Source organism: Nematostella vectensis, chromosome 12 (genome assembly GCF_932526225.1).
Source record: "Nematostella vectensis chromosome 12, jaNemVect1.1, whole genome shotgun sequence".
Taxonomy (NCBI): Eukaryota; Metazoa; Cnidaria; class Anthozoa; order Actiniaria; family Edwardsiidae; genus Nematostella; species Nematostella vectensis.
The window spans coordinates 14,592,492-14,612,843 of record NC_064045.1 but is presented as its reverse complement, the minus strand read 5'-3'; the positions used below and the strand labels follow the sequence as shown (position 1 = coordinate 14,612,843).

The window sequence follows — 20,352 nt, the reverse complement described above, 5'->3', positions numbered from 1 at the left end:
TTTACGAATAGTACCGAACTCTTTACGAATAGTATCGAACCTCTTTAGAATATTATCAAACCCTTTACGTATACTATCGATCTTTTAACGAATAAAACCCTTACCCTTTACAAATATTAAAGAGCCCTTTACGATTAGATGATTAGTACAGAATCGTTTTACAAATAGCACCAAAACCTACGGATAGTATCAAATTTAATTTAGGGCCAATTACGGAAATACTCTTTACCACCCTGTTCTTCAAGCCGTTTTGATTTTCTATCTACTCTTGGTCGGTCTTTGTACAGGTCATGTTATGTTACCGATCCCTGTCTTGACAGGAGTTGCCCGTCATATGCAGTTGTCAATACTTTACTTGCTTCACCTTGAGCTGGTTCCCAGGCTTACTCTAACATATGGTTACCAAGGGGATACGAGGAGCCTGTATGCATGTGGTCATCGCCCTTGTACAAACACAACGGCGATTTGGGTCATCTATAGATAGGTAATCTAAAGACGGTACAGCGTGACACTCAAATGGTATTTGCTATCCGAGCAATCCCCTCTTGTAAACTGGCCTTGTGATGTTACCACGACACACGACTGATAGTTCTAGTTTACTATGATAATTCAATTTGTTGAACAAGCAACCACCATCAACATCTGTGGGTGCACAATAATAAAGAGTTATCCTCAACTAAATACATGGATTAAACTGTATTTGTCACACATTTGACACTTAAGTGCCTTAAAAGGCTATATAGAAATAACGGTTGTTTGCAAATTCTCGAATTGCTAGAATCAAATCGCAAGGAAAGAAGGAGGGTTAGCTTATTATCTGCCATCCTTTCGCAGTATCATTCTTATATCCTCCCTTTCACTGAACCCTCTAATCTCCTTTGAATTTATGCTTATCACGCCGGCCATGTTGCGTTACCGATTTGAATTGAACCGAGAAATGCACAAGTGGGTTATGCAGATTACAGCGTGCAGTATTGGCCCCGAGAGTGGATGCTCACACCCCGCCTTCACACCCCACAGCACAGCTTTCTATGCATTCCGTTGCGCCGTAGGGTGTGACGAACAGGGCTTGGAGTTATTATGGCTGAAGCTACCTCCTATAAGCCTATGCGGCCAGAGGAACCCACTCTGCTGGAAATGGAGAACGCGAACAACGACAACACAGTGGGGCCCACAGGTCGGTTCTTCAATAAGGGTGGCCACAAGGTTGACTATGTCTTGGTGTACGAGACTTGCCAGGAGAGGGAGGATAAAGACCCAAAGTTCGCCGCGAAGATGGCTGACTTTGAGAGGAAGAGAGATGCGTTTGAAGCGGCATTGAGCGAACAAGGGCTTGTGATTGAGCGCGAATCCATCACTTCTCCTCAGGTAGACCTCGAAAACATTACAACATCACATTAACTTAGCACAGTATCATATTTCCTAAAACTTTGGCACACGGTAAACTTCACAAACTTTCAGTTGAATATTATAAATCGAGGCATACTTAAAATGTCATTTAGTGTAAGTGAATTTTAGATGATATATCAGATTGTCTAGCTCTTTGGGGAATGTCAGAAATTATTTTGATTTCTATCTTTCCCGCATTTGCTTTAATATGCATCGATAAACTAATAACAAACAATTCGCTATTTATCATGCCATTAGAAATTAAGTTCTTACTCGTCAACATGACAGCCTGTGCGAATAGTACTGATTTGAATAGAATTATAGAGCAGATCAATAGGAGACTGAGATGATTTCGTGACTGGTGATCCATTATCGTTTATTAACAAAAAGAAGTTATCTTGCTTTGATGCCCTTAATCATGTGGTCACATGTCCACTTTATAGCAAACTTGAAGATATCGGCGAGTTTATTATTCATGTGGATTTTTAGAAATAAACAAAGACATTCAACCCCATATAGTGTGCGATCTATAAATCAATTTTGCAATTTTGCGAATTTTCATCCTAATCTGTCTAGGCTAACAATGAAAATGACTGAGGGTGGGTTTTTTTGGGGAAATATTGAAATTGAATGAAAGCCATTTATTATACTATTTGCCAAAATTTGACTCCATATGTTATTGTTGTTTTTTAGTCACCCGGGCCCAAGGATTACCCATTGATAACCGACAAACAAACGAAACGATTCGCTTATCTGAGCAAAGCTTCTAGACCTTTTAGGTTAAATTGACAGCTTGTCCATGATTGGTCAAGGGGCTTTGATAGAGCTTGATTCATGACGTCAGCTGTAATGCATTGGTCGCTCTTGACTTCTCTAGAGCTGAATACCTCTAGAATCTACAAGAATTATTTCTTCCCCTCGCGGAGGTCATAATGTTGTCACGATTTAAATAGTCCGTTGCGTGACAGCGCCAGAGAGTCTGTGAAAAAAACATCGTTTAAGTGAGAGTAGAAAGATAGCACTCTAATAATCAACTTTTACGCTTGAAAGACTCTGGATCTGACTTGCGTGACACTGATGTGCCCATTTAAATTAAAATACTATGCATCATTTATATTTAGTACTGCCCTGAAGAAGTCTTAGTAAAGATGAAAATTTGGCAGAGCCGACTACCAGTTGTTGGTGGACTGTATTGATCTACCTGGTTGGAGCTGTTTTTGGCTGTTTAGGGATTTTGATTGATTTATATATTATTTAGAATGTATCGTATATTTTTTATTCATGTTCTGGAATGCCATAACCTACTTGAATTATAAAACTACTAAAATATGACAGATAAAAACACCATTTTCATTTTTTTATGCGGTAGTAAACGATTCGTCACGTTAGTCGAAACTAGAGTCTTTTTTTTTATCTAAGCATTATAATTAGAATAACAAAATAGATACCTATAAGCCTTATAACTAGAATAACGAAAAGGTACCTTTCTTCAGAACGACAAAGTCAAGCGTCACTTTGTCAAGCTTCACGTGCCATGGAGGACACTGTCTAGCAAGGCCGAGGAACTGATGCTAAAGGCGCCGCTACAAGAGAACGACATTGATCTGAAGACGACGGGAGAAAAGATCTTTGGTAAGTAAGGCCGGTGAGGGGGTGGGGGGGGGGGGGGGGGGGAGGGAGAACTGACGATAAAGGCGCCGCTACAAGAGAACGACATTGATCTGAAGACGACGGGAAAAAAGATCGTTGGTAAGTAAGGCCGGTGAGGGGGTAGGGGGGGGGGGGGGGGTAGGGAGAACTGACGCTAAAGGCGCCGCTACAAGAGAACGACATTAATCTGAAGACGACGGGAGAAAAGATCTTTGGTAAGTAAGGCCGGTGAGGGGTAGGGGGGGGAGGGAGAACTGACGATAAAGGCGCCGCTACAAGAGAACGACATTGATCTGAAGACGACGGGAGAAAAGATCTTTGGTAAGTAAGGCCGGTGAGGGGTAGGGGGGGGGGGGGGGGAGGGAGAACTGACGATAAAGGCGCCGCTACAAGAGAACGACATTGATCTGAAGACGACGGGAGAAAAGATCTTTGGTAAGTAAGGCCGGTGAGGGGTAGGGGGGGGGGGGGGGGGGGAGGGAGAACTGACGATAAAGGCGCCGCTACAAGAGAACGACATTGATCTGAAGACGACGGGAGAAAAGATCTTTGGTAAGTAAGGCCGGTGAGGGGGTAGGGGGGGGGGGGGGAGGGAGAACTGACGCTAAAGGCGCCGCTACAAGAGAACGACATTGATCTGAAGACGACGGGAGAAAAGATCTTTGGTAAGTAAGGCCGGTGAGAGGGTAGGGGGGGGGGGGGAGGGAGAACTGACGCTAAAGGCGCCGCTACAAGAGAACGACATTGATCTGAAGACGACGGGAAAAAAGATCGTTGGTAAGTAAGGCCGGTGAGGGGGTAGGGGGGGGGAGGTAAGGAGAACTGACGCTAAAGGCGCCGCTACAAGAGAACGACATTAATTGACCTGAACACCACGGGATTAAAGATCTTTTGTAAGTAAGACCGGTGAGGGGGTGGGGGGGGGGGGGGGGGGGGGGGGGGGAGGGAGAACTGACGATAAAGGCGCCGCTACAAGAGAACGACATTGATCTGAAGACGACGGGAGAAAAGATCTTTGGTAAGTAAGACCGGTGAGGGGGTAGGGGGGTAGGGAGAACTGATGCTAAAGGCGCCGTTACAAGAAAACGACATTCATCTGGAGAACGCGGGAGAAAAGTGAGGCCGGTGCGGGGTGGGGTAGGGAAGACATTGGTTGTGTTAGGGTTGAAGAAAGCATTGGTAGTGTGCAGGGCCATAGCAGAGGGCCGTGCCCACAAATCTTTTCTTAATGTTTCTATATTGTGCCCCTCCAATATTTAGAGGTCTGCTACGGTACTGGCGTGAAGTGATGAAGTAAGTGAAATATTTGTAGTAAGGGGGTGGGAGGGGGGAAGCATTGCATGGTAGTGAGGATAAACTAGAAAAACTATTTCGTCTGAAATATATGAAACAAAAAGAAAAGGTATATTGGGAAAAGTTTACAAGGCCCGCCCACATATTACCAGCCACCCAAAATAAGTAAAAAATACGTCTATTGTCAACAGGTCACCGGTTCATGGACGGGTTACGGAGACTAGACCCATTCCGTATCAAAGACAGCTCGATTCCTGAGAAGCCTAAGTGTTTCATGGCTTACTTCAAGGAGCGAAAGGTGGATAAGTACATGGGGAAGGCTGAGCCCGAGAAGATGTTTACCGCCCTCGATAGGCATTACGTGGTGCAGAGGATTTGCTACGCCACGAGGTTTGCTGAGGGGCCCAAAGGTGTTGGGCTCAAGCAACTGGTTTATGAAGGTGAGAGATGAGGGAAGGGGTGACCAGGACGCGGGAGGGGTGACGCCGTCGTATGTCTGATTTTGACATCACGATTTAGTTGTATGCGACACTTCTACTACTCGAGTCGTAGAGTGTAAATCAGCCTACGGCTCCGCTACGATGCTCGTCTACTATTTAATACGACTTAATCGTGCTGCCAAATTGGCCTCTAAATGTTACAAATGCCCTTCGATAAAATGTCAATTTCGTGTGACCAAAAGCAATTCTGAAACATAAATAAGAATAAATAAAATTTTAAACGAATTTTTTGTAAGTTTCGCAAGACTAAGACCACTTATTGTCTCTTTGATGAGGGTATGAACCCTTTCTGGGATCACACATTATGATTAAGTTTGCGAGAAAACATGATCAGCAACAAGGGTGTATATCATTGTTAACCCCTTTGTGCCTGTGATATCTACTGTATAACATGGGTAAATATCATTGTTACTCTCTTTGTGCCTGTGATATCCACTGTATAACATGGGTAAATATCATTGTTACCCTCTCTGTACCTGTGATATCCACTCTATAACATGGGTAAATATCATTGTTACCCTCTGTGCCTGTGATATCCACTCTATAACATGGGTAAATATCATTGTAACCCTCTCTGTGCCTGTGATATCCACTCTATAACATGGGAAAATATCATTGTTACCCTCTCTGTGCCTGTGATATCCACTGTATAACATGGGTTAATATCATTGTTACCCTCTCTGTGCCTGTGATATCCACTCTATAACATGGGTAAATATCATTGTTACCCTCTCTGTGCCTGTGATATCCACTGTATAACATGGGTAAATATCATTGTTACCCTCTCTGTGCCTGTGATATCCACTCTATAACATGGGTAAATATCATTGTTACCCTCTGTGCCTGTGATATCCACTCTATAACATGGGTGAATATCATTGTTACCCTCTCTGTGCCTGTGATATCCACTGTATAACATGGGTAAATATCATTGTTACCCTCTGTGCCTGTGATATCCACTGTATAACATGGGTAAATATCATTGTTACCCTCTCTGTGCCTGTGATATCCACTGTATAACATGGGTTAATATCATTGTTATCCTCTCTGTGCCTGTGATATCCACTGTATAACATGGGTAAATATCATTGTTACCCTCTGTGCCTGTGATATCCACTGTATAACATGGGTAAATATCATTGTTACCCTCTCTGTGCCTGTGATATCCACTGTATAACATGGGTAAATATCATTGTTACCCTCTGTGCCTGTGATATCCACTGTATAACATGGGTAAATATCATTGTTACCATGTGTCTGTGATATCCACTGTATAACATGGGTAAATATCATTGTTACCCTCTCTGTGCCTGTGATATCTACCGTATAACATGGGTAAATATCATTGTTACCCTCTCTGCGCCTGTGATATCTACCGTATAACATGGGTAAATATCATTGTTAGCCTCTGTGTCTGTGATATCCACTCTATAACATGGGTAAATATCATTGTTACCCTCTGTGTCTGTGATATTCACTCTATTACATGGGTAAATATCATTGTTACCCTCTGTGTGTCTGTGATATTCACTCTATAACATGGGTAAATATCATTGTTACCCTCTGTGTATGTAATATCCACTCTATAACATGGGTAAATATCATTGTTAGCCTCTGTGTCTGTGATATCCCCTGTATAACATGGGTAAATATCATTGTTACCCACCAGGTGCCTACTGTGCTAACTACCCCCTGCACGACGGCGACGATGACGTCATAGGAGAGAGTTCGTACCCGAGTAATGACCGGCAGCGCCTGAAGAAGGACTGGTCCTCAATGAAGCGCATCTTCAAGTACCAACCGCTAGACACTGTCAAGGGTTACTACGGCACGGCTATCGCGCTCTACTTCGCATGGCTGGGTATGTACAGAAAGAGAGCTGTGTCCATTCAGGCGCGTTGATTGGCTCATGCGAGTATCCATAATTGTATCATAATAGCCAGAGTGTTGGTGGTTTTGATGGCAGTGGTATTGGTGGTGTTTGTGTCGGCGTTGGTGATGATGGTGGCGATGATGGTTGTGGGTGTGATTGTTGTGATGGTCTTGTGTTGGTAATATTGATACTGATAGCCACTACAACTATATCAATGATGGTGGTGATAGTGATGATTTTTCTGACCTTGGCATTACGTCAACGGTGATGACGTCATCGTTTCGTTTACTCATTCACCACAGGATTTTATACCGCCATGCTGATACCGCTGGCCATAGTAGGCCTTCTCGTGTTTATCTATGGCATTGGTAGCTCGGCCACTAGTCCCACCGTCAGGGACGCGTGTGACACAAACAACAAGTTCTACATGTGCCCGTTGTGTGACAGGACGTGCTCTTACTGGGACCTGGTGTCTACTACCTGTATGTACGCTCGCGTCACGCACTTCTTCGATAACGACGGCACAGTATTCCTCGCTATCTTCACATCAGGTAAAAACGATTGTCTGTCTGTCACACCCCTCTATAACAGACCCGGCCAAACCTAGACTTTTGTCGGGAACTCACCCGGTTTGAAATTTCCACCGGGTCAGCAATGTTTTTTTACCGCCAGTCACTCAACTTAATCGTCGGGTTGATGTAGATATTTCACCGGGTGTTGGGGAGGCTAAAAGCTGGTCGGGTAGGCCGTAAATTTCCGTCAGTTTGGATTTCGCCGTGTCTGTTACAGAGGGGTGTTCTGTTGTCCTTTTAGGACTCACGCTAGAAACGTCAGCGAATATACTCTTAACAGAGTTTTAGCAGAGGCGTAAAACAACAACCCTGTTTTAATTTATTTGATTGCCTGTCTATAGTTTTGTCTTGGCTCATTTATCACGTTGTTTAATCAATATTTCTTCATGATTTAGTTTGGGCCACGTTGTTTCTGGAGTTCTGGAAGCGTCGTCAAGCGGTTCTCGCATATGAGTGGCACGTCGCGAACTTCGAGGAGGAAGAAGAACAAGTATGTAATATTGAGACTCTCGTTTTTTGTATATCCAAGATGATAATTCAGACTAAAAAATAAGTTCGACCGACGTTAACTTTGCTGGCACCGCCCCGCTCGGCTGACCATGTAAAACCATTGCGTTGTTGATAACTGTACTTTGCAGTACCTTTCAGTATAGTGTACATGTGCTGCTGGATTAGATCTGTTTGCAGCCACGAATTGATGAACACTGGCTAGCGTTCCGTCAATGGCCCGACTGGTGCCGATGTGTGTATAGCTACCGTTCCGTCAATGGCCCGACTGGTGCCGATTTGTGTATAGCTAGTTTTCCGTCACTGGCCCGACTGGTGAGATTGTGTGTATAGCTAGTGTTCCGTAACTGCCCCGACTGTTGCCGATGTGTGTATAGCTACTGGCCCGACTGGTGCCGATGTGTGTATAGCTAGCGTTCCGTCACTGGCCCGACTGGTGCCGATGTGTGTATAGCTAGCGTTCCGTCACTGGCCCGACTGGTGCCGATGTGTGTATAGCTACTGTTCCTTTACTGGCCTGACTGTTGCCGATGTGTGTATAGCTACTGTTCCGTCACTGGCCCGACTGGTGCCGATGTGTGTATAGCTACTGTTCCGTCACTGGCCCGACTGTTGCCGATGTGTGTATAGCTAGCGTTCCGTCACTGGCCCGACTGGTGAGATTGTGTGTATAGCTACCGTTCCTTCACTGGCCCGACTGTTGCCGATGTGTGTATAGCTACTGTTCAGTCACTGGCCCGACTGTTGCCGATGTGTGTATAGCTACTGTTCCGTCACTGGCCCGACTGGTGCCGATGTGTGTATAGCTAGCGTTCCGTCACTGGCCCGACTGTTGCCGATGTGTGTATATCTAGCGTTCCGCCACTGGGCCGACTGGTGCCGATGTGTGTATAGCTAGTGTTTCTTCACTGGCCCGACTGGTGCCGATGTGTGTATAGCTAGCGTTCCGTCACTGGCCCGACTGGTGCCGATGTTTGTATATTTAGTGTTCCGTCGCTGGCCCGACTAGGGCCAAAGTGTTAAGCTAGTGTTCCGTCGCTGGCCCTACTAGGGCCGAAGTGTTAAGCTAGCTTTCCGTCACTGGCCCGACTGGCGCCGATGTTTGTATATTTAGCGTTCCGTCACTGGCCCGAATGGTGCCGATGTGTATAGCTAGCTTTCCGTCACTGGCCCGACTGGTGCCGATGTGTGTATAGCTACACTGTTAGTTTCAGAGAGTAGTTTTAACTCCAAAAGGGGAGTAAAAAAACGAGGTACAAAATGACTCCCTTTTTGGAGTAATTTTTTACTCCCTTTTTTCTACTCTCTCAAGGGAGTAGATTTTACCCCTGTAGGGGAGTAACTAAAGGGAGTGATTTACTAGGTTGCTTGCTATTACTCCATTAAAGGAGTACAATTTACCCTCAAAATGGAGTTATTTTTTACTCCTTTTTTTCCTACTCTCTGAGGGGAGTAGATTTTACCCACTTTAGGGGGTAGCTAAGTGGAGTAATTTACTAGGTTGCTTGTAGTTACTCCATTAAAAGAGTACAATTCACCCTCAAAATGGGAGTCAATTTTTACTCCCTATTTTGTTATTTCCCCCTACTAATTGGGTAACTAAAGGGGTGATTTCAACCCCCTCCCCCCCTGTTTTTACAAAATGGCCGTTTAAACTCCACCTACTTTAGGGGTTAATACTGGAGAAAGTGGAGTAATTTAGAAACACCAAGGAAAAGACGTTATTATGAATTTGACAAATCATTTAATTAAACAATTCAGTTTAAAAAATAACAAAAATATAAGTTGAAAAAATGTTTGAAAAATAATAGTCATTTGACATAAGGTATCCAGGACAAAATTACTAACAAGTGTCCCAACATAACAAAGCTGAAACAAACATACACAATATTATTTTTCTATAACAACTTTAACAGCTTTTGAACATTACCCTTTTTGGCGTCATTACGGTTTTCGAAAAGAACTGCCTCCTCCATCTTTGTATATTCAGATAAGAAGCTAGAAGCCTAATGCCTCTATATGCACCATTTAAATTTGAACCTGGTAGGCTAGCTTGAAAAGATAACTAGGTTCTTCATATGCAGGGTTTACTGTGATCGGAATATACGGACAAAAACCAACTACAGTAACATTAGATATTCAAAATAAATATCTGGACAAATGTTAGGTGCAAGACTGATTACTAGGTTTTTACTAAGCTAAGTTATTCAATTTTGTGCTTCAAGTAACAGTTTATAAAGCATAGGCGCTTTAGATACAAGTACAGTGATTAGTGAATAACTTAAGTTTACAAAGTTTTTATTCGTTTCTTGCGATTTACGCATTGATACATTCCTTATACCTCAAACTTCTTTCTTTTCTGGCTTTCAACTCGAGCACATTTTACTATCTCTATCATAATGTCCTGCGAAGATAATAAGAGAAACACATAAGAAGGTAGTATTGCTTTGGAAGATAACAAAGAATCACAACCCCGGCAATTACCGCCCTATCTCTCTTACGTGCCTCTCCTGTAAAGTCATGGAACACATTGTGCTAAGCCATTTAAACAAACATCTATCTGCTTTTAATATCCTGTCAGACCTGCAACATGGCTTCCGCAGCGGTTTCTCCTGTGAGACTCAATTGATTCTTGCTACACATGACTGGGCCAGCACACTTAATTCTCATGGCCAGGTAGATGCCATTATGCTCGACTTTAGCAAGGCCTTCGACAAGGTGTCCCACGCAAAGCTATCCCACAAACTACATCACTGTGGCATACGTGGAAAGACTCTTGGTTGGATTGAAGCCTTTCTAAACAACCGAAATCAGTTCGTAGTAGTTGACGGGTCCCATTCCAGTCAGGTTCCTGTGACATCAGGTGTCCCCCAGGGGACCGTGCTTGGCCCAACCCTCTTTCTTGTGTTCATTAACGACATTGTTGACCAATGCAGCTCGGTAACTCGCCTATTTGCAGATGACACAGTGGTCTACAGGACCATTCGATCTCCAGCTGACCATGTGTCCCTCCAACACGATCTCTGCAACCTTGAAGCCTGGGCTCGGACTTGGCAGATGGAGTTTAATGCCTCTAAATGCCAATTACTGCCGATCACCTTGAAGAGAAATAGCAGCTTGTTCAACTACTCGCTAGGCTCCCAGCTCCTGAATTCTACAGACGAGCATGACTATCTAGGGATCCGCGTTGCACACGATCTCCGCTGGAGTAGGCATTGTTGTAAAGTCTCTTTGAAAGCCAACAAGACTCTTGGATTATTACGACGTACCCTTAAACCCTGTTCTCAGAGTGTAAAGGAACGTGCGTACTTTTCAATGATAAGACCGGTCATGGAATATGCTTCTCCAGTATGGAACCCCTTCACGGATAGAGACATCAACAAATTAGAGCAAGTGCAGAAAAATGCGGCGCGTTTCGTTACTGGTACCTACGACCCCAGGGCAAGCTCATCTGACCTTGTTAAATCCCTGAATTGGGACTCGCTTGAAGTGCGACGTCAGCTCGCCCAACTATGCCTCTTCTATAAAATCCGCAACAATTTAGTGAACATTGCTCTACCTCAACAATTTCAGCCAAACCTTCGACGGTCCAGAACTAACTCCTCTAAATATAACCAGATTCAGTCCAATGTACTTTCCCACTTATACTCTTTTTTTCCTAGAACTATCAGGACTTGGAACTTGCTTCCCTCCGAGGTTGTCGAGTCCTCGTCGATTGACTCCTTTAAATCAAGTGCACTGCCAGTCTTAAGATCCTTACGGATCCCTGGCCACCTTCGCCGCCTATAATACCTTGGCGCCCCCTAGAAATAAGCGCAAGCTTTAATAGGGTCTAACATTTAAGCATTTAAGCATTTAAACAAAACATATCAGTCTAGTTCGAGAAATCCGCTCAAGAACGATGATTTCATGCTGAAGTTGGTTGCAAAAATCACATTTACTATTGAACCTATCACATTATAAAGCCCATTACACACTAACCTTTAACTTCAATCCATGTTCTGCCATCAAATCCTCAAAAAAGGTGGATTTCGCGTAGAAAAGACGGGAATAAACGGCTATCTGTTTGGAGGTTATGATAATGGCTTTCGTTCGACCGTTATGATTTTGCGCCTTGGGCCCAAGCCCCTCTCGGCCACTAAAGCGAGGGACGCCCGGTACATTTTGGTTTTCTATCTGCAAAGCGGGACTACTTTTTTTTTTATAATCTCAAGTAGCATTTCTATTAGAAACAATATATATTATTTTATAATGTTCAAATCGGATCTAAGAATTTTATACAATTATCACCCTACCTATCTTTCTTTTAAATGCAGTACTAATTATTCTGAGCGAATTTTGAAAGTACACCACATAAAACTCATGTTCGAGTCCAAGCCTATCTTTGATTACATTTCTTATTGTTGTAGTATAGCTGACAATATATGCAAGTATGGCGAGGCCTGTTCTTGTATTGAAAATGTTCTTTTAGGATTTCCTAAGAATTTCCTAAGAGTTCCTAAATTGTAGAATTTCAAATCTTCTTCCTAAGATTTTCTTACCCAAATTATTTCAATTTTCTGGTCTACTGCTTATACTAGGAAATCCTAGGAATTTTTAGGAAGTTTAATCATATTTTGTTGTTTTGATCGAACTTAGGAAATCTTAGGAAACTCCTAGGCACAGGGTAGAGTTTTTTGTCTCAATACCAATAAATACGATAAATTATTATTTTTATCTTTTGTCTATCGTTATCCTTCTTAAATTCAGCTAATTCAGAGTAAAAAAACAACTCTCTTTATTTTATATATTTGGAGTGGTTTGTTACTGCTCTAAAAAGATACAGCTGGAGTAAAAACTACTCTTTCAAAACGAGATGGCTAGAGTAGTTTTTACTCTTCAAAACCTACCCCCTAAAAGGAGTACTTTTTTACTCCATTTCTTGACCATCTGGAGTAAAAATAACTCTTTTCACTTCAGATAGTTGGAGTAGCTTTTACTCTGCTAAAATTACTCCCAGAAAAGAGTACTTTTTACTCCATTATTTGACCAACAAGAGTGAAAATTACTCTTTTTCTAATAAACATTCGATACTAATTCTCAGCAGAGTAAAACTTACTCCGTTAAGGGAGTAAACAAAAAAATTACTCCTCAGTGGAGTAGTTTTTACTCCAATAAAGGAGTTAAAATTACTCCTTTAAAAGTACTCCATCGCAAAGAGTAGTTTTTACTCTCTGAGTGGAGTAAAAATAACTCCCTGAAACTAACAGTGTAGTGTTCCGTCACTGGCCCGACTGGCGCCGATGTGTGTATAGCTAGCGTTCCGTCACTGGCCCGACTGGTGCCGATGTGTGTTTAGCTAAGTGTTCCGTCACTGGCCCGACTGGTGCCGATGTGTGTATAGCTAGTGTTCCGTCACTGGCCCGACTGGTGCCGATGTGTGTATAGCTAGTGTTACGTCACTGGCCCGACTGGTGCCGATATGTTTATAGCTAGCGTTCCGTCACTGGCCCGAATGGTCCTTAGCAGGAATTCCCCATGTAAATATAAGAAAATCAATAGAAAAATAGATACTGATCTCTAAAATCACTAAAATCGCTTGCCTGTCAGATCCGGCCTGAGTTCGCGGCTACGGCTCCTACCCTTAAAAAGAATATCATCACCGGAAAACTTGAGCCACACATTCCTCGCCGCACCCTGTACCAGCGGTACGGGGCCATCGGTAGCGTCGTGGCTTTCATGATCCTTCTAGTCATCGCTGCTGTAATTGGCGTAGTTGTCTATCGGGCAGCCGTGTTTGCTGCCTTGAGCGGAAACAGCGACAGTACCATCCGAGCAAGGTATGCGATGATTGCAATAGGGTGTGAGAATGAAAGATAGAGAAAGCATTTAAATGCTATCCGGACATCCCTTCCCCTTGAACTTACTCACCCCCCCCCCCCCCCCCCATCTTTCCTGACAGTTCTCATCATCTTGCTCCCTTCCCTACCCCACCAACAGGTCTCATCCCCTTACTTTCCCATGTCTTCTGAAAGGTCTCATAAACTTACTCACCCCTCTCCCATCTTTACTTACAGCTATCATTATCTTGCACCCCTCCCCCACCCCACCAACAGGTCTTATCCCCTTACATTCCCATGTCTCTGAACGGTCTCATAAACTTACTCACCCCTCCCCTACCTTTACTTACAGTTCTCATTATCTTTCTCCCCCTAACTCGCAAGTCTCATCCAATCCACTTGCTCACCCCTCCCTCATCTCTCCTGACATGTCTGAATCTACTTACCCTTCCCTCATGTCTCCTGACAGGTCTCGTATCATCACCTCTATGACCGCCGCTCTCATAAACTTACTCTGTATAAATATCCTCAAATTATTCTACAATCGCCTCGCCGTGTGGCTGACAAACTGGGAAAACCCGCGCACCAAGACAGACTACGAGGACAGCTTCACATACAAGATGTACCTCTTTCAGTTCGTCAACACTTACGCCTCAATCTTCTACATCGCCTTCTTCAAGTCAGAGATCGTGGTGGGTACCCCAGGTCGTTATAAGAGGATTGCCGGCAAGTACAGGCTGGAGGGGTGCAGTGCACAGGGCTGCTTCCTGGAGCTGTGCGTCCAGATGCTGATCATCATGGTGGGGCAGCAGATTATCGGGAACATCACCGAGGTCGCAATACCGTGAGTATGAGAGGTCGCAATACTATAAGTATGAGAGGTCGCCATACCGTGAGTATGAGAGGTCGCAATACTATAAGTATGAGAGGTCGCCATACCGTAAGTATGTGAGATCGCCATACGGTAAGTATAAGAGGTCGCAATACCGTAAGTATAAGAGAGGTCGCAATACCGTGAGTATTAGAGGTCGCCTACCGTAAGTATAAGAGGTCGCCATACCGTAAGTATAAGAGGTCGCAATACCGTAAGTATAAGAGAGGTCGCAATACCGTGAGTATTAGAGGTCGCCTACCGTAAGTATAAGAGGTTGCCATACCGTAAGTATGAGAGGTCGCGATACTGTAAGTATAAGAGGTCGCCATACCGTAAGTATAAGAGGTCGCCATACCGTAAGTATAAGAGACGTTGCAATACCGTAAGTATAAGAGACGTCGCAATACCGTGAGTATGAGAGGTCGCGATACCGTGAGTATGAGAGGTCGCAATACCGTAAGTATAAGAGAGATTATCGGGAACATCACCGAGGTCGCAATACCGTAAGTATGAAAGGTCGCAATACTGTAAGTATGAGAGAGATTATCGGGAACATCACCGAGGTCGCAATACCGTAAGTATGAGAGGTCGCGATACCGTAAGTATGAGAGAGATTATCGGGGACATCACCGAGGTCGCAATACCGTAAGTATGAGAGGTCGCGATACCGTAACTATGAGAGGTCGCAATACCGTAAGTATAAGAGAGATTATCGGGAACATCACCGAGGTCGCAATACCGTAAGTATGAAAGGTCGCAATACTGTAAGTATGAGAGAGATTATCGGGAACATCACCGAGGTCGCAATACCGTAAGTATGAGAGGTCGCGATACCGTAAGTATGAGAGAGATTATCGGGGACATCACCGAGGTCGCAATACCGTAAGTATGAGAGGTCGCGATACCGTAAGTATGAGAGAGATTATCGGGAACATCACCGAGGTCGCAATACCGTAAGTATGAAAGGTCGCAATACCGTAAGTATGAGAGAGATTATCGGGAACATCACCGAGGTCGCCATAACGTAAGTATAAGAGAGATTATCGGGAACATCACCGAGGTCGCAATACCGTAAGTATAAAAGATATGTGCATAAAATCGTTACTGTTGCTATCCATACGCAGACAGGTTCATAGGTCTGGATATGCGCATAAGATCGTTACTGTCGCTCAACAGGTAGTCGTCAGTGTCAGGTGGTACAAAAGAGAAAATGGACATATTAAATTGTCGAAAAAGGGGATCATAGCTATGTAGATGTCAAGGTGGAAGCATAAATTTACGGTGTTTTTTTTTGAAGGGCTATCATGACCTGGATTAAAGAGAGAAAGGAGCCTAAAAATAAACAGCTGCCGCAGTTTGAACAGGACTACAACCTCCAGCCACAGGAGGAACATAATCTTTTCTGGGAATACCTAGAGATAGGTAAGAGTAATTGGGGGGGGGGGGGGGAGGGTAAGGGGTCATGTACAGAACTACAACCCCCAGCCACAGCAAGACCATAATCTGTTCTGGGAATACCTAGAGATAAGTTAGAATGATCGAGGGGGTAAGGATAAGGAGGACTGCAGGCTGAATTCTGGGATATATAAGCAGAACAATTATGATCATGAATTCCTAATTAATTTGCTAATCTCAAATTAGCTCTCCGTAATAAATAAGTATTGTTGCGACTCTTCAAGAGAAAAAAGTCTTGTAAAAACTTGTGAACTGATCAATTCTCTTTACTTGCCCTTCAGTATGTCTTGTAAAAACTTGTAAACTGATCAATTCTCTTTACTTGCCCTTCTGTATGTCTTGTAAAAACTTGTAAACTTATCAATTCTCTTTACTTGCCCTTCAGTATGTCTTGAAAAAACTTGTAAACTGATCAATTCTCTTTACTTGCCCTTCAGTATGTCTTGTAAAAACTTGTAAACTGATAAATTCTCTTTACTTGCCCTTCTGTATGTCTTGTAAAAACTTGTAAACTGATCAATTCTCTTTACTTGCCCTTCAGTATGTCTTGTAAAAACTTGTAAACTGATCAATTCTCTTTACTTGCCCTTCAGTATGTCTTGTAAAAACTTGTACACTGATCAATTCTCTTTACTTTCCCTTCTGTATGTCTTGTAAAAACTTGTAAACTGATCAATTCTCTTTACTTGCCCTTCAGTATGTCTTGTAAAAAAATGTAAACTGATCAATTCTCTTTACTTGCCCTTCAGTATGTCTTGCAAAAACTTGTAAACAGATCAATTCTCTTTACTTGCCCTTCTGTATGTCTTGTAAAAACTTGTAAACTGATCAATTCTCTTTACTTGCCCTTCTGTATGTCTTGTAAAAACTTGTAAACTGATCAATTCTCTTTACTTGCCCTTCAGTATGTCTTGTAAAAACTTGTAAACTGATCAATTCTCTTTACTTGCCCTTCAGTATGTCTTGTAAAAACTTGTAAACTGATCAATTCTCTTTACTTGCCCTTCAGTATGTCTTGTAAAAACTTGTAAACTAATCAATTCTCTTTACTTGCCCTTCAGTATGTCTTGTAAAAACTTGTAAACTGATCAATTCTCTTTACTTGCCCTTCTGTATGTCTTGTAAAAACTTGTAAACTGATCAATTCTCTTTACTTGCCCTTCAGTATGTCTTGTAAAAACTTGTAAACTAATCAATTCTCTTTACTTTCCCTTCAGTATGTCTTGTAAAAACTTGTAAACTGATCAATTCTCTTTACTTGCCCTTCAGTATGTCTTGTAAAAACTTGTAAACTGATCAATTCTCTTTACTTGCCCTTCAGTATGTCTTGTAAAAACTTGTAAACTGATCAATTCTCTTTACTTGCCCTTCAGTATGTCTTGTAAAAACTTGTAAACTGATCAATTCTCTTTACTTGCCCTTCAGTATGTCATGTAAAAACTTGTAAACTGATCAATTCTCTCCTTTAGTTCTTTAGTTTGTCTTTGAATACTATGAACTAAACGTTTCTAATTTTCTCTTTATTATAGTTCTTCAGTATGGCTTCGTGACGATGTTCATTGCCGCCTTTCCGCTCGCCCCACTCTTCTCTCTGCTCAACTCGATCGTGGAGATCCGAGTCGACGCCATCAACTTCGTCTCCCAGTTCCGCCGACCCGATACCATGATAGCCGAGGACATAGGGGCCTGGTACCGGATCCTTGAGACTCTGACCCGTTTGTCGGTGCTGATCAATGCCTTCGTGTTGTCGTTCACCTCAGAGTTCATCCCTAAGCTCGTGTACAAGCTCAAATACGCCCCTGAAGGATCCGAGGGAACTCTGGAGGGATACCTGAACAATAGTCTGTCTGCGATCAATGTGACCGTGATGGAGGAATGGGAGCCTGGTACCGCCCCTCTGAACCCAACGAAGAATTTAAACTACACAGAGACTTTCTGCAGGTGAGTTGCGGTATAACATCAGGCTAAAGTTTAAAGTTAAGGTTTAAGCTGCTTGCAAACAAAGCATTATAAACGCAAAAATGCCATTAATGGCTCAGCAATGTTTGTTGCCGTGATTGATACACATTGTTGTGTAAAACTGCAAAGTAGCTCGCCCAAATTTCATATCAGCCGAGCGTTGAAGAAATACTGCCAGATCTTTGCTTGTGGCTTCAATACCGACCCCCCATAGAAAAATTCCCTGCAAGGCATTCTACTTTTGTGGTGTACAAAGAGAGTGGATGAAATAAAAAAATAGATACATTAGACTTGATCCAGTTCTTTTGATCTTTTTTTTTTGCTAAGCTTAAACTTAAATGTCTCTCTGAAACAATGTCAACACCGTGCCGACATGCTGTTAACAAAATTAGCACCTCCACTCATTCTTGGCTATTTGACATTTTTTAGATACAAAGGTTACCATGACAATACCTACCCCTTCAAGTTCAACAAGCAGTACTGGCACGTGATCGCCGCCCGCCTCGCTTTCGTGTTCGTGTTTCAGTACACAGTCTACGCGATCACGAGCTTCATCGCGTGGGCAGTTCCTGACCAGCCCCGCTCCCTCGAGCTCCGCTCCAAACGAGAGGAGCACCTCACTAAGAAGATCTTGTACAACAAGGGGAGATCCGGACGACTGAGCCGATCTAATGATGTCGACTCTGGGCATAGCGGAATGCTATGAGAAGGCAATACTACTAGACTAAGGGGCCGATTACATGATGAATTTCAGCCCGGGCTGAGTTTTCAGCCCGGATAGGGAGGCTGAAAGTCCAGCCCGATATATCGCACAAATACTTGTAAAATTGCTCTTTCGATTAGATGAAGGAGTTTTCAGCCCGGGATCAATTTCCGCCCGTGAGGAGTTTTCCAGCCCGGGCTGGCAAATCGGGCTAGGAGTTTCAGTCCGGGCTAGCGGGTTAAAATCGCCACGTAATCGCGTAAATATCTCAGCATATAATAGGTAAGCAGCTATTCGGGCTGTAGTTTCAGCCCGGGCTAATGAAAACTCAGCCCTGGCTAATGAAAACTCAGCCCGGGCTTATGAAAACTCAGCCCGGGCTGGAATTCATCATGTAACCCTCCGCAACTAAATTTTAACTTAAGAGGGTAATAGATAAGGACCCAACAGCCAAATCTAACAGGCATTTGTCTAATAAAACGCTGGACAATTTGAGCATCACATGGTATTGTGAAAGAATTTTGAGGAGTGATTCTTAAGTAATATACAGTAAGATAACTTAAGCCGAAAGTAAATACTATACCACCCAGCATAAAGTAAAAAAGTATGCTCATAGATCATTGTGCATAAACCTTATTGATATATATATATATATATATATATATATATATATATATATATATATATATATATATATATATATATATATATATATATATATATAACCTGATTTTGATCTTGGTCTGGTAAGTACGGCTAGTGTGGGTGAAAGGAGGGGGGCTAGGAAGGGCTAGGAAGAGCAGGATGAGACGAGGAGGAGGGTTGAGAAGGTGAGGAGAAAGGGGGAGGGTTCAGAAAGAGGAGTGAGTGGGTAAGAGGTGGGGAGGGGTGAGGAAAAAGGAGGGAACCATGGCGGCCATTCTCTCACAAAGGTGCTATGACGTCACAGGCAACGATCATCGAAACAATAGAACCCTTGTAGACACCTCGCTCCTGACCATATTTTATTAGCATTCAGGAGTCTTAGAAACCTAGTAACACATAATAACACAAAAGCATAGGGTAGATATACACAAAGTTGATGCCATAATATCTCGATACCTTTGGAGACTTGTCCAGGCGTCTGTTATTTTTGTCGAACAAGTACTTAGGGCTAGCGTCAAGGTGTGGGAGCAATGAGAGCTTAAGTTGAAGGTCACGTGACAGTAGTTGGACCAATGTGGGCTAGGATAAGGGTCACGTGACTATCGTTGGACCAATAAGAGCTCGGGATAATAACCACGTGACTGTCGTTGGACCAATGCGAGGTCAGGGTAATTACACAGGGGCATGGCTACGGTTTTGCTGATGAGTGGGGGTGGGGGTAGCCTACTTGCAGGCCTTGTCCTCCCCACCCTCCCCCGGCGCCTCATGTTTTGTCAATCAAATCCAAGATGGTGGCCACGAGCTACGATTTCGGGTTTCGAGTGTTTTTCTCTCCGAAAACAGCATCCAACGCCTACAGGTAGGCTAGGGTGGGGGCGTACGAGATATTATACGGTGTTATAAATAGTGTTACATCTGGAGCTACTCCACTGGAGCAAACTTATTAATGGCCGAGGTGACCACTGACACAAACCAACAAAATAAAAATGAAACTGTCATTTTTTTGGAAATTTTACTGTAATATACCCTCTACATTTTCTGAAAATATAAGATTGTAATTTTTGGCAGACCATATATGAAATGATAGACATCTTATACTTTAGACTAAATAAC

At 43.1% G+C, this 20,352-nt stretch overlaps 1 protein-coding gene and 1 long non-coding RNA gene across 3 annotated transcripts; one reads left to right on the top strand and one right to left on the bottom strand.

Moving 5' to 3' along the window:
• The first annotated feature begins 961 nt into the window (after positions 1 to 961).
• On the top strand, positions 962 to 20,237 carry LOC5520273 (anoctamin-4). Of its 2 annotated transcripts, XM_032365154.2 has the most exons (11): positions 962 to 1,368; positions 2,883 to 3,021; positions 4,524 to 4,772; positions 6,502 to 6,693; positions 7,008 to 7,256; positions 7,673 to 7,767; positions 13,374 to 13,603; positions 14,073 to 14,447; positions 15,775 to 15,899; positions 17,462 to 17,873; positions 18,321 to 20,237. In XM_032365154.2, exons 1-11 carry the CDS (start codon positions 1,081 to 1,083, stop codon positions 18,595 to 18,597), a joined length of 2,631 nt encoding a protein of 876 aa, XP_032221045.1. In that variant the 5' UTR covers positions 962 to 1,080; the 3' UTR covers positions 18,598 to 20,237. The 2 variants fall into 2 exon arrangements, with proteins under 2 accessions (XP_032221045.1, XP_032221044.2); XM_032365153.2 differs by lacking the exons at positions 962 to 1,368; positions 2,883 to 3,021 and adding an exon at positions 3,980 to 4,057.
• Positions 10,066 to 13,376, bottom strand: LOC125557266. Its single transcript, XR_007305194.1, has 2 exons — positions 11,766 to 13,376; positions 10,066 to 10,188 (listed from the first exon to the last, which is right to left on the bottom strand). It is a non-coding gene; the product is annotated as an uncharacterized LOC125557266 (long non-coding RNA).
• Positions 20,238 to 20,352: the final 115 nt, after the last annotated feature.